A 15,001-nucleotide genomic window follows, 5' to 3' on the forward strand; every position below is an offset into this window, starting at 1 on the left:
TTTCCTTTCCTTTCTCTTCCTTTCCTTTCTTTCTTCCTTTCCTTTCCTTTCCTTTCCTTTCCTTTCCTTTCCTTTCTTTCCTTTCCTTTCCTTTCCTTTCCTTTCCTTTCCTTTCCTCCTTTCCTTTCCTTTCCTTTCTTTCCTTTCCTTTCCTTTCCTTTCCTTTTCCTTTCCTCTTCCTTTCCTTTCCTTTCTTTTCCTTTCCTTCCTTTCCTTCTCCTTTCCTTTGCTTTCTCCTTTCCTTTTCCTTTCCTTTCCTTTCCTTTCCTTTCCTTTTCCCTTTCCTTTCTTTCCTTTCCTTTCCCTTTCCTTTCCTTTCCTTTCCTTTCCTTTCCTTTCTTATCCTTTCACTTTTCCTTTCCTTTTTCCCTTTCCTTTCCCTTTCCTTTCCTTTCCTTTCCTTTCCTTTCCCTTTCCTTTCCTTTCCTTTCTTTCCTTTCCTTTCCTTTCCTTTCCTTTTCCTTTCCTTTCCTTTCCTTTCCTTTCCTTTCCTCTTCTCTTCTCTTCTCTCTTCTCTTCTATTCTCTTCTCTTTCTCTCTCTTCTCTTCTCTTCTCTTCTCTTCTCTTCTCTTCTCTTCTCTCTTCTCTTCTCTTCTCTTCTCTTCTCTTCTCTTTTCTCTTCTTTTCTTTTCTTTCTTTTCTTTTCTTTTCTTTCTTTCTTTCTTTCTTTTCTTTTCTTTTCTTCTTTTGCTTTTCTTTTCTTTTCTTTTCTTTTCTTTTCTTTTCTTTTCTTTTCTTTTCTTTTCTTTTCTTTTCTTTTCTTTTCTTTTCTTTCTTTTCTTTTCTTTTTCTTTTTCTTTTCTTTTCTTTTCTTTTCTTTCCCCTTCCCTTCTGCCATGGCCAGGCAATGTCCCCACTACATCAGGTTACTTAAACTTTGGACACTTTCCAGGATGGGGCAGCTCTACCACCCTGACAGTGAAGAATTTCGTCCTAATATCCAATCTAAACCTACTCTCTTTGAGTTTGGATCCATTCTGCAGATGAAACAGGTTTTTTTGCATCTGTTGAACCCAAGCCAAGTCTTTTTCCATTGGAGACCCCTCCTCCTTTTTCCAGCCCCTGTCCAAGGGCTGGGATGACACAATTTCCACACGAGCTCCAGCCCACCTTTGGTTCATCTTTTCTTCTTACCAGGTGTTGTGCAGCATCACCTGGAGGTTTCCTCCCTGCTGGGTAGCTGGGTCAGTAATTTTCATTTAGAAAATCACTCAAATTCCTCTGCAATTCTGCAGTTGCCCTTAAGAACTCTCAGATTTAGTTTCCACTAAGCTCTTTCATTCCCTCTGCCTCTAATGATGCACAGAAATTATATTTAGCTCAGCAAACAGATGAATAAAATCCTGCAGGGACTCATATAGGAACACAGTGGGGCTTTTGCATTCCTCCCAGGACACTCCTGAGAGCTGTAAATGTTTCCAGTCCCTGGAGGAGAGGTGTTTCTTGTCCTTGTCTGCCAGTGGTATATTATAATAGCCTGTAAATTGCAGGGTAAAACCTAAGGGAGTAATTGCTGCTGGTTATTTTCAAATGTACTGGAGCTTGCAAATGAAAAAGCAACGTCCATAAAACCTGGCGTGTGAATAATTAAACAGGCAACATGGGACAAATAAAACTTAAGGAACGAGAAGCATAGGACGGAAAGGAAAAAGAGTTATGAGGTGGCAAGAGGAAGTTAAGGACAATAGTCTGCCCATACTTTTTAAAATATGCAGTTATTTCTGCAGGAAGTGTTATACTGCAAGAAAATGATTGAAACTGTTGAAGACTGCACTTCTAGCCCTCAAAGTAACAATAAATCCAGCTCTAAACCCAAAACACTGTGTGGTAATGAAAAATTCCTCTGTTTTTATTAGAGCAAGGAATATTGGACTAGGACTTGAGATAATTTAATTTTGAAATAAATTTATAGTATGAGTAGTGGTGGGTCACAGATTCCATAGGGAAAACTTTTAAGCCCTTTAGGAACTTTGTCACCCACCTCAATACAGTGAACAAAACTACTTCACTGGCCATCAGTGTATTGGAAAAAATGAAATTTTACCTGCTTTTACCCACAAGAAAAGTGTAGCAGGTTACTTTTCATTACTGCCTAAACTACATGGAACTACACCCAAGATTGCTGCAAAGCCTGGTTTGCTGGCCTGCCAAATCCCAGGGATCCAGTGGCTGAGGGGATTTTAAGTGCCTAAGGAAGAGGAAACTCTAAAATATTTTACTTCAGGTATCTCAGTTTTGTATCTGCAAAAAAATCAAGTGACACTTCTTTCTTTAGTGATTAATCGAAGATGGGGTGCAGAACCCTTCTGAGGATCTTTTCTGATTTCACCCTGAAAACATTCATTCTGTAATGTTTTTTAGAGAAAAACTTACAAAATACTAATCTGCACTCTCAATTCCTGTGAGGCTGTAAGACTCTTTGGTGATAAGCAGGACAGGAAATCTACTCAGGGAACAAATGACACTGAATGGAGCAGGTGAATGCATCTATAGGGTCTTATTCTTATCACAAAATCCAGCTCAGCAGAGGAAATTTATGGTCTAACACAGTTAAAACTATACCAGCAAGTTCCTGCTTGCCCTTTGAACCACAGCACCAAGTGAGAGATTTTCTGCATCCACCTCACTTGGCTAACAAATGAGCAAAAGTGTCATTCCAGCTCTCGTAAAATTTAATTTACGTGTTTGCTGCTTGCCCACAAATGGACAGCACTGGATTTTCAGTCCTGCCAGGACGAGTTCAAAGAATTTAATGATTTAAAGCAGAGGCAGAATTTGCAAGGCAGGGAGAGAATATTGGATTAAATCTTTGCTTGTAGAGCTCACAAGAACTTTAAAAAATAGATCTTCTGCATAAAATGTACAACTAGTGCTAATTTTACCTAAGACTTGGTACAGACAAGATCATGCAATGGACAGAAGGGACAGTAGTGTGGAAGAGCAATTATTTAACTCCCCCATAATTTATCATGTGCCTGTGCCATAATTTAACTCACTCATAATTCACTATGTGCCTGTGCCATAACTCAGCATCCTGTGTGGTGGTGACATGAAGGGGAACATAGAGAAATAGAGATGTAAATGTCTATTGTAATAAAATTACTGCTGATGTTTGTTTGTTTTTTCTGGGTTTTGTTTGTTTGGGTTCTCCCCCCCCTTTTTATTTTTTTATTTTTTTCTCCTGGTATACCTTGACTGTCTTTATGAAACTCAGGAGCAAATACTTAAAACAAGATGAGAACTTTTAGATACTTCTTTTGTGGGTATACAGGATTAAAGTCACCTTCCCCAAGATATGCAAAAATGGATCATTTAACCAAGGGCAAAAAGCAAGCATGGATTACTTTCAGCTGATAAACTGGAAAACCTGTAAAGCTTGTGAGTCTGGGGCACTGCTGGCCCACAAAGGTGGGGCTAATTTGTGTTTTTCTTCTGCTTTTTTAATCCAGAGAAACATGTGGAAAATATATTTAACTGCACTACATCCAGATAGAAGATGGATACATCAGCAGTCAAAAATAAATCAGCAGCTAAAAATCAGTATAAACCCCCAGCCTAGAGAATGTTCAAGTTGTCCAACAATAAAAATAATCTCATTCAATAAGAATGCAGAAAGCAATGTGAAATTTACAATTAAAAAGCACTCATGGGAAAAGTAAATAGTATTCCTACTCAGAGTACTTCAGAACAATTCTGGGTGCATGAAAAGAGAGAATTTGAAGAATCACAATACCTTGTTTATTCATAGAAAGCTGTCTCATCTAGCTAACAGCTATAAAAATCCAATGCTCCAATATTTGTGTAGGCACTGGCAGCACAGATCCCTGTATTCTTTACAACAATCTGTATTGGGAAATGCTATTGAATTCCCTAGCCCAACAGATGATGAATCAAGGTATAGGCAAGTGGTACTTGTCAGCCTCTAGAAAGAAAAAAAAATAGAAACCACATTCCATTTATTTTTAAAGAGTTTGTTTTGGTGGAGAAAGGGAAGAATAGTAGATGTTTACTGTTTAAGTGGCCATCAGAATGACACATTGTACTGGAAAATTACACAGAGCACTTGCACTGCCAACCTTCACGTATTTGTGTACACTTCACTGTCATTATAAAAAAAACAAACATATTCTTGCAATAAATTCTTACTTTTGTGTTTCACACACAAACTTAAAAGCTGTTTTGTCTAAACAGGCCAGTTTTCATGGGCAAGGCCGAGACAGGCAGGTGTGAATAAACAGCTTTACAGTTCTGGATTCAATGAGCCTGAAGGGTGCTCTCAAGATGATGGCAATTTCAAGAGCATAAAGAAAGTTTAAACACAAGAAAAATAACGAAAAGTTGTGAGCAGAGCTGTGTAATAGTGGGATGATGGAATGGTTTTGAAGGGACCTTAAAAAATCATCATAAAGTTCCAACCCCCTGCCATGGGCAGGGACACCTTTCACTAGAAGAGGTGGCTCAGAGCTCCATCCAACACCTGAACACTGGAAGGGATGCAGCATCCACAACTTCTGGGGCAGTAATGGAGAAGCTTTGTTGAATATCAGAACAGAAATAAGCAAAACCTGCCAGCTTCGAAGGAAAAATACTAAACAGTTGGTGCCACTCCATCCTACTTGACTAATACCCTAAATTTACAACATACACAATAAATACACTGTGGTGCTTTTAAAATGCTCAGGGCTTAAAATGATGGACTTTTAAAAGAGGCGTTTAGGTGGAGGGAAGAGGGAGATGATAAACCATCAGAAAACTCTAAGCTAAGGACCTTTGAGGTCGGGTATTCAAAAAAGAAAGCGAAAATAACTTTAAAGGGAATTCGGGGAAAAAAAACAACCAGAAAGTGCTGCAAGGGCTCCCGGAGTTGGAAAACGCCCCTTGGGCTCCACCTGGCGAGGAAAGAGCGCGGAGCAGGGATTGGGAACAGGGACAGGGATTTGTGTCCCTTCCCCATCGCATCCCAGGGCAGGAACAGCCCCAGGCGTGACCCGAACCATCAGCAGCTTCACCTTCTCGGCATCATGAATCTCTGCTCGATTCTGCCTCATACGGACAGGAGAGGCTGAAGCAGGAATATCTGACTCCTCGGGTCTTAGCTTTTATATTTTCCAGAATCTCTGCTGCTTAGTGCTTAATTTGGAAACTTCATATTAGGTGTTAGTAAGTTCTCTTCACAGGGCAGTTAGACAAAACAATTCCTTTCTAGCTGGAGAATCAAGGACGACTGGTACCCAAAAATCATAAGCAATGGCAAGGGAAAGGGGGCAAGCCAGGGGGCTGAGACTTCATAACCTGGGGCTGTGGTTGGATAATTGACCCCAATATGTAGATAAACCAAAATTTATAAACGTGTAAAAACTCGTGACGGGTTACATTTGGATTTGATTTGGGTGTAGCCCCGGCCAGGCTCTTGCACTGCCCAAAGTGTATCCTCTCAATAAATACCTATTTTATCCCTTTTGCTCTGCCTAGTCTCTGTTCCAGGTCAGCCTTTCCAGGCAACAGTCTGTGATTCGGGAATAAGCCAGGAAAAAAAAATCACCTCAGAGCTAAACTTGGCTGCCTCCCCATCCTGCCAGGGTCAGATGGGATCTACAGCACCTCTGCTTTCCCCACGGAGCCACAGCCAGAAGTTGGAATTGAGAGTCACAGGAGGAATTTGGACGGATAAAATTCATCAGCTTTGAAGTTCGTCTTAACAGGATTTAAAAGGACACACAGAATAGGTTGAAAGAATTAATCATTTATTTTATGCAGCATAAAATCTGATTTTTTACATAGTGTTTATCTGAAAATGGCAAGACCTGAAAGTACAAAGTATCAAGTTTCGGAAAATTGAGTGATGAGGCTTGACAGTAAGTGGGGTAGACATCCTAACATAACCTGAAGATTGAATTAGAAAGACTATACCCCTTTTTTCAAAATTTTGATCCTATTTTCTTTTCAGTCAATGTTAAAAACATTGTCTAATTAAAACAAAACAACAGGTGAAGCAATGCCTCTCTAAGTTGGAATAACTTCCTTAAAGGTGAAATCCTTTCCACACTTCCTGAATATCTATCAAGTAACAGTTAATGTAGTGTTAAAAGCCTTAAAAGATCTCTGCATCTCCATATAAAACTTGCAATAAAAAAAGTGAACTGCCTATTTCAGGTAAGTCTGAAACACTGAACTTTGTATAGTTTATGCACACACAGAGTGCTGGCTACCAAGGCAATTTTTTCCAGCACATATTGCAGTAATCCACACCTTTGTGCTATCTAGAAATTGTCAGTTGTCTTCTTATTACCTCTAAACATTCTCAACTCCATTTTTTTTAACCAGAGAATTTTCCAAAGGACAACCAAGCCATTTAAACATTCAGCTCTACAACCCCTCTCTGCAAACAGAGGAATAAACATGCCCTTTGCAGGTTTGGCTTGGCCCTGTGAAAATTTCCCTCATCAGAGGGGGACTGGATGAGAGGATTGTTACAAACAATCTCCTTTATTCAAGTGTTTTGTCTCAATACACATTGCTGTAAAAATCAGAGCAAACTCAGTTGCTCAGCTGGAGTTGTTTATAGGACAAAAGATGTCATTGATGGCGCTTTTACAACTCCTTGTGGTCCTCCTCTCCACCCCTGGACTTCCTGAGGATGGAGAAAAAGGAGAATATACAGGACCAGGGCGTATTTCCAAGTGGGATGTGAAAGAAGTCCAGGGAACATAGTAAAATGCACAAAGGAGTTCTTGGCACACAGTAAAATTCAAGGACCATTGGCACAGGTAAAGTTCTGGCTCCAATTCTTCTCCTAATGGCACTGCAAGAATTTTCAACCTACAGTTCATTTTTAAAGTGTTAAGGAACTGCTTGAAATGGTAAACAAGAAATATGTATCTTTTGTTAGAAAACGGAAATTGGAAAATGGAGATCTTAATCTTTCTGCAATTTTTTTTTTGGGGGGGGGGGGAGGGGAGGAGGGAATGAGGAAGGGTGAATGGCCTGGAAGACAAATCAGAAAAAAATCAGATTTGCAACCAGCAAATTAGCAGGATAGCAACTATACTAAAATACATTTATTTTAAGTGCTTGTTATCAATTAGGAAAGAAAAAAAAAAAGGAAGAGAGCACTTATTGAGGGCTAGTTCTTTGTAAATTCTAAAAATTGCCGTTTGTGTTTTACTTTTTGGCTAGCTCAAATTATGTATGTGCCTTCATGGTCTAATCTAAAATTCCCAGTATTTCAAAGACTACTTGACCACAAAGATCCAGCCAAATACAATCCATTCTTACATTAGTACTGCACAGACACTGATATCAGCATATTTTGTGATTTCCTGTCCTGCTGCTTACAAATGCCACTGCTGGGGGTGAGAAAGAGCATTGTATGCACTGGTACATGGAGAGGGGAATATTCAGCAGCTGGGCAATGATCCAGCCTAAAGATGAACGTGCCCTGCGTTCACCTGGGGGTGGATAATTCCCAGTAGCACCAAAAGGCACCTTGGGGTGCTGGTTTCCAAAACATTGAGGTGAGTGGAGCCTTGCCAGAGGAAATGGGGACTGTTGGATTTTGCACCTACAGCAGCTTCTCAGCAGCTGCTGTCTCTCTGTGGCTTTTGTGTTTTGGATCCATCTCACCCAGGGGTTTGGCTGAAGCCAAGTATTTCTGCTAGCAGTCCCAAAGAGCCATAACCAGCATGCTGGATTACTCACAAGCCTGGATTAGTATTTAATTAAGCCTCAAAAGCCAGCAAATCTGACTGGCTCAGAAGATTGCTCATATCCCATTACCAACCTGTCTTCACTTCTCTCAACAGCAGCAAGGACTTCAGCAACCAGAAATGAACAATTTATCAACCAGAGAGTCAAGTTTGACAGGAACTAATGTCTTGGTAAACAGTACAGCCTTTTCTGAAAAGGATCAATCTCTTATGCTCTTGCAATTTTTAATGAAGCTAGCTAAAGGCATCCTATTTATTTTTCTTTCTGTAATTCCCTTTAATTACACTTCCATAGGTCACTGTACTAACGCCCTTCATTACACTGCTCATGTTGCTATTTATATTCATGTCTGAGATGAGGATATGACAACCAACACCAGCCCAGTTGTTGGAAATCCCTACAGAAATCAAAGAAACTTCCAGCAGCACAACCATTTTGTAACACTGGAAAATTTAAGGATCTCTCTTTCTGTCTCTGGAAATGTTGCTGTGCTATGCAACTCTCACAAGCCTTTTAATATTTAAAAGGAAAAGCTTGGTAGACAAAAGGCTCATCCTTCAGCAAGACAAAGCCAACCAATACACACCAAGGAACTGGGTACTCATAGGTTGACTTTAGCTGATAAATTTTACAGCTATTGAGCACAAGAGATACCAAAACCCCTTGAAACACTGCATTTAGGCTGATTCAACATGCACATCCTAAACACAATACTTCACCTTAAAAACGGAACAATCCCCTCCACATAACTTCTTTTACAGCGTCTGAACAAAAGCCTTATTAAAATGCTTCATCTGTTTCCCTCAGCATTTAAATTGCTCCAAAAAACCTATGAAAATATTTCTAAAACCTGCGGGGGCAGCGGGGTAGAATTAACCTACTCCCAGGGCTGGACTCAGGTTTAACCTCTCCAACTCAAACCACAGCCCTTCAAATCCCCGGCGATTGCACCGATGGTATCAAATTACCTGCGAGGCTGCAGCCAGGGGAACGCAGATTTCTGACACTTTTCCTGGGATGTGGTGTTACATCCCCATCAGAGCAGAGCTGGCTCAGCAACAAATATTGATATTTCTTACAAGGGATGGTTTGGAGTGCTGAGATTTGGAGCATCCTGTCTTCCATAATAAATATTTTCCAGTATCATCTTTACTCAATGCTCTGGTTTTTTTTTCCACTCCTCTTGCCTCCTTTTATTTTTAAGGTATGGTTTATTCTTACACCTGATGTTGGTTAACAGGAGCATAATCTATCTCACAACATAAATATTTTTTGAAGTATATCAGGGAGAGAGATCATTATGAGTTACCAAGTGACTACACTTGATTATATTGTAGTCTATCACTGTGTTTCATCTTCTATACAAAACTGCCCGAGAGCATTATTTTTCTTAATGTGTTGTAGGCTAAAAATGAACCCACCAGGGTTTCCACTGCTCTCCTTGTTGCCAGAGCAACAAAGCAATGCTCACCTGAATTTCTGCCAGTGTAAGTATCAATTTACAAGCCCAGATGAAGTTTGTGCTGCTCACAGGTGTCACTCACAGCATTTTTACTACAAGCCACATTTTTAGTGTGAAGGAATGCCAGGAAAACTCAAGAATATATTAGCATTTCATTTCTGCTACTTGGTTATTGCTCCTCTTTATTCAAGTGTTTCCCTTAAAATATCTTGACCGAGGACATTCAAAGGGAAAAAGGTAATATTAAATCTTTAATAGGAAATCCAGTGCACTAAGAAGACTTTGTTCACTCAGATGAAATCTGATTAAAAAGCCTACTCAGAATCTTTCCCAGTAAATACCTTCCTAAAACTCTTTGTGGTGAGGAGATAGGAGGTTCTGAGTTGAGGAGAGCAGTGATGAAACTTTTTACAAGTATACAAGTTGTTTTCACTTTCTGAATTGCAAGAGGGTTTATTGTTTAACCCAATCCATCCAAAATCCATACCTTGTTTCTGTTTGAAACAAGTGACAGAAGCAGAACTTCTATTGCCATGATGTAGAAAAAGAAGGAATACAACTCTGAAGTTATTTGTTATGTGTAAAACTGAACCCAGGAGGACAACGTGCCTATATTAATAATATCTAATTAAAAGATATTAAGAAAGAGAAATGGAAAATAGAACACTGAGAAAACAGCTAAGCTCTATGGCTTATGTAATTCACAATTCTTCTCCTCTTAAAAACTAAGAGGCAGAGGAAGAAGGAGAAAAATTCAAAATCCCCTCCTGTTTCCAACTCCAAATTCCACAAGAAACCATTTTCAGACATTGTATCACAGCATCAATTATTTTACTCTACTGAGCCAAGTAATCTGAAAGTGCAAGAATTGAAAAGAAAACCATAGGCACTTCCAGTTATGACGTGAAAGACATAAGTTAGTTAATAAAACAAACCCCACAGTGTTTTATTTTCACACACATGACGTGCACCTTGTAAATGCACCATTCTTGAAAAAAAAAAATCTTTCCTTATTCCATGCAGAGTCAGATGCAGAGGCAGTGTGAATCACAGAGCTATATGAAGGGATTTTGGGCAGAAAATTGTCTAGGCAAGGGATTGGGAAATTCAGAGCTAAGCTTTTTTTTTTTTCCCTCATTTCCCACAGATATGCAAACTGCTCTGCTATAAAAATGCAAAGGAATATTTTTCCTTTTTCTATGTATTAAAAAAAAATCCTCAGCCTTGCACTGTTTATCTTTCCAATCCAAACACTCAGGCCAGTGTTACAGAGAAGCCTGCAACTAGAGAAAAGAAAAATTGTCCTATCTGCAAAGAAAATACCTCATTCTGACCTCAGCACGATGATCTGCACTTGCAGAATGGAAGCCTGGTCAAATACATTCTGCTCTGCTCTTCCACTATTGTTTCCAGTCCCACCACGTGTTTGCTTTTAGCCAGGACACACACACTTCTCATTTGATTGATGCCAAACTGAACACCTCAAGTTGAAAAAGAAGCCAGCATAAAGACTTTCACTTCACAGCCTGTCCATAAAGACAGGTACTTCTCCTTTGAATTTCTAGGTTGCTGAGCTCAGCCAAATGAAAAAAAAAAAAAAGGGTTGTCTTTCTTATTTGGTTTTTCTTTTTGTTACATGCTCGCTAGAAATACAGCAGAACACAGACCTTTCTTTCTTGTCTGTCTGTACATATGCAGATCAGCCTTTTCTAAATATCAAACTCAGAAAAAAACAACAAAACCCCACATGAGGGGGGGGAACTGAAAGGTTTCTTTTTTTTTTTTTTTTTTTGTGCACCAAAGTGGAAAGTCATGAAGTATTAATTTTTATAAAATCCAAAAAAATTCAAAGCCAAGTAGTTCCATTTGGTTGTATGGAGCATCTTTGTGCTTCAAGACCAGTTCTAATCCACACACTCACCAGTGGTAGCATCCTTGTAAATTAAGAGAGGTAGTCTTGTTTTACTCTAAGGCTGAACAAGTTTGTTTCCCAGTTTTCACCACCTTGGACCATTTTGTTACAAGTCTCGGGGAGGGAGACCCTCTCAAGTGGCAGCAGTGATCTTGAGGGAAAGAAACCATAAACCAACATTTCTTCTTGATCTCCCTTGCTTTTTCTCTGCTGCTTAAGTCTGACTTTTCTCCCTCCCTCACACCATAAGCACAGTTTCAAAATAAACTGATGTAAACAGAAAGCAGTATTCATTTAATGCAATTAATAAGAAAGATTATTAATTTTTTTTCTCTTTTTCTACAGTCAGGGCTCGATTAGTTAGAAAATACTGACAGCTCCTTTTTTTGTGTGAAAGAGAGATGGGCATTTTTGTTCAGACAGTGGAAGAACATCATGGTGTGGTTTTTTATTTTTTTTTAAAGTTTTTAATTTTTTTTTTTTTTTTAAGAAGGTACTGTAGAGAGCATAAAGGCTCACTGTACTGCAGTAGCAAATCCAGTACCGTAGCACTTCAGAGGTGTTTAACAGTGCTTTGGTTCAGAACCGGTGTTAGAAAATAAAGCTGTAAAAGTCACGACGCGGGATATTTGGTGGGATTTTCAACAGCGTTTTGTAGGAACGTAGAAAGGACTGAGGAGGCATTGGCTTCTTCTCCTTGGCAGAGCTGTTTGTCCTTGGCCCTGTTTTTGAGTCAGTTTTTGGGATCCAGCCTCTCATTTCCACCGGTGGCGCACGAGGGAGGACTCGTCGTTGACCACGTCGTTGTCCGTGTAGCGGTGCTGGCAGCGGGGAGGGATGAGCAGCAGCACGATCAGGACCAGCAGGATGATCCCACACAGGCTCATCAGGGCGTAGGAGGCGATCCAGAGCACGGGCTCGTGGAAGGAAATGCTGGAGACGCAGTTGCTGGCGACGTCTGCTGTGGTGAAAGGGCCCTCGATCTCCGAGACGGGAGAGCCGTCAGCTTCTGGGGAGGTACACAAAGGAAAGGATCAGCTCCACAGACACCATTATCCTAGGTTACAATGTAAAGATGTGCCCAAAAGTGTGTATTCTATCAGCATCTGTTGAAACCAGGTGGGGCAGTGATCTTTATCTCTGTGGGAGATATTTCCTGTTAATGGGCCATCTGTTAAAACCAGCTAAAGCAATGTTTTTTATCTTTTCCACAACCCGTCCTTTCTCCAGGAGCTATCCCCTGTTAATGGGCCATTGAGTCCCAGTGCATGACTGATAAAATGACATCATCCCACTGGGAGATGCTCCAGCCAGGGGGAGGAGCCAAGCATTTCCTACCTAGATAAAAACTGAGATTTGGAACACCAAGGCAGCCCTTAGCCACTGGTTTCCAGAGGACAAGAGCTACCAGACCTTTCCACAGGATCACTGCTTCAGCAAGACCACTTCATCTGGACTGCTACCACCACCCTAACTGGAGCAGTGTCAGGTTGTATCCTGACTCTATCAGTGGTTTTCTTTTCTACTATTGCATGTATTTTATTTTTTCTCTTTTTTTTCCTATTAAATGGTATGTCTGACTTGGAGTCTCTCACTGGTTTTGCTTTTGAACCAGCACAACCATTTAAAAAGTACTTGTGTGTCCCTCTCCCTCTGTCACTGCACATCTCGGCACGCTCATGTTTACACATTCCTCATTGCAATAAAAATGCAAGAATCCTGTGTTTATAAAAAGGGATTCTGAAGCATAAGGAGAGCGTGACTCTCCCACATCTCCACAGGCTGCCTAGGAGAGAACAGGCATTTCAATCAAAGCCCAAACCACTGGATCATGTTTTTGCCTCTGCACTAGTCTTTCCAAAATATCCATTTAAATATCCTACAACATCACCCTGGTGGTAGGGCAGCTTTTTGCTTGTTTCTGGCACTTCCAGCAACTGGGAAAGCACCTCGGGTGATTCTTTGATCTGCTGTCATCTTAGGGAGCAGCAGGAAGGTGCAACAGCTTCACAGACACCTTTAAGGACTTTACCCTAAACACAACGAGCAGTGTGGGAAGCACCACAGACAGTTTTGTGGATGAAGATCCAGAAGGAAGGCGAGGTGAGGCAGGAGAGCTGGGTGACAGCTGTCCACAAAAGGGGAGTGGAGGAGAGGAAGGTCAATGAGGAACAGGGACATGAAGGATCAACGGTGTTGGGCCAGGAGAACTAACCCAGCAACTCAAAAAATGATGACAAAGTTAAGGGAAGAAGCAGCCGTAATTCATTTCTCTAGTCAGCCACTCCCATGACACATCTATTTTTTCATGAAGGTCTCAGTTTTAACTGTCCTGTTCTGGCACATTTTACAGACAGGCACACTCTTGCCTGATTGGAAGTGATCCCATCTACTAAAAATTGTATCTCTTATTTTCACAGATCTTAGTCACAACTGCTGAAACCATGTTTAAAGAGATTACCATAAACTACCCACTTGGAAGGAAGAAGGGAGCCTGGATTTTGCAAAGGTGGATTTTAAGGTTCTTAAGATACTTTTAAAAATGCAGAACAGGTTAGTTGCTTTATCTGCATAGATTTTGGTTGTCATTCAGTCCCTGGCCTCGTAAGACCTCGTATTATTTTAAGATTTAGGTTTTGTTAGGCTTAATTCAACTAATTGTGGGCTGGTGTTGAAATGGGCAATCCTGCACCCTCACTCCTGTCCCTTGCTGCCTCTTTCGTGTTGGTGGAGGGAATGGGAGGCTGCAACACACATATCAGATGGGAAACCAATCTTCACAACAAACAAAATGCCCAAACAAGGAATTTTCTGTGGAATCACTCATCCAAACCAACCCTTCCTCCACCCCTAAGTGTGGGAAGACTCCTTTAGCAGGAATATTCTGTGAGAACAAACTGGGGGAACCCAAGGCTGCACCCACGAGGACCCTGGCACTGGTGGATAACCAAACACCCACTCCCCAAACTCATTAGACTGTAAAATTCTGCCTAGAAGGTCTGTGGCAGAAATCCTTTTTGTCCAGAACCCCAGGACTGCACTTTGTCTGCTGTGCAATTATTTCTTCTGGATATCTCACCCCCTTTCACCATTGGCTTTTGTCTCTGTGAAGTTCTGCAGCAACACCAAACTCAACCACATTTAACACCAATTTGAAATACAAGGCCTGAGTATCATTACTCAGTTGCATTTTGAATAAGTGGGGGAGAAAAGAAAAAGCAGGACAATTTTCCACCTTGGAAATAGCTTTGAAAATAAACAGTCTCTAATTACTCATTATTTGGCTTGAGCACAATAATTACTCCTATTAAAGAAGACAACACAAAGCTGTTGCCATAGTGGCTGACATTTTAAATTGCATTTTGAAAATGCTTGATAGCACAGCCTCTGCTTTCTTCCCTCCAAAAGGGAAAAAAGTTTTCCCTCACACTCTTCCACCCCCAGAGAAATTGAGAGGAAATTTGCCTAAATTGTTCAAAGAAGCCCTTAACATAAACTAACAGTCACACATGCTCAGCTTATTACACATTAACTGAATTAGAGTATTTTGATGTATTATTTTAGAATAACTGGTGGTACCTAACTACACTACTTTTATAACCTTGAATAAATGATATTTTCTTCTTTGTTGATGATTACGGGACAAAAAAGGTGCCTCTGGAAAAATGTTATTTTCTAACATTTGTGTACAAGTGCTACACACGTTAGCTCACCCACTTGGGTGGTTGCAAAGGCAGTAAACCTGGAATTAGATCAAATTAATCATAGAATTGTAAGGTACAGCCTGAAAATGGCCCCTGGAAGTCACCCAGACCAGGATCCTACTCAGATCAGTACTGTCAGGATCAACAGATCAGTTCTGCTGCAGATTTATCCAGCCAGGCCTTGTAAAACCCCGAGGATGGGGACCCTGTTTCAG

General features: G+C 40.5%; 1 protein-coding gene across 1 annotated transcript in view; it reads right to left on the reverse strand.

Annotated features, from left to right (window-relative positions):
* Window positions 1–5,724: 5,724 nt before the first annotated feature.
* Window positions 5,725–15,001, reverse strand: part of BACE2 (beta-secretase 2) — a 52,927-nt gene continuing 43,650 nt past the window's right edge. Inside the window, exon 9 of the mRNA XM_014880610.2 lies at window positions 5,725–12,091. Coding sequence (XP_014736096.1) covers window positions 11,838–12,091 — 254 coding nt within the window. The 3' untranslated portion in view covers window positions 5,725–11,837. The remainder of the gene's footprint in view (window positions 12,092–15,001) is intronic.

This window comes from Sturnus vulgaris, chromosome 2, assembly GCF_052056855.1.
Source record: "Sturnus vulgaris isolate bStuVul1 chromosome 2, bStuVul1.hap1, whole genome shotgun sequence".
Classification (NCBI taxonomy): Eukaryota; Metazoa; Chordata; class Aves; order Passeriformes; family Sturnidae; genus Sturnus; species Sturnus vulgaris.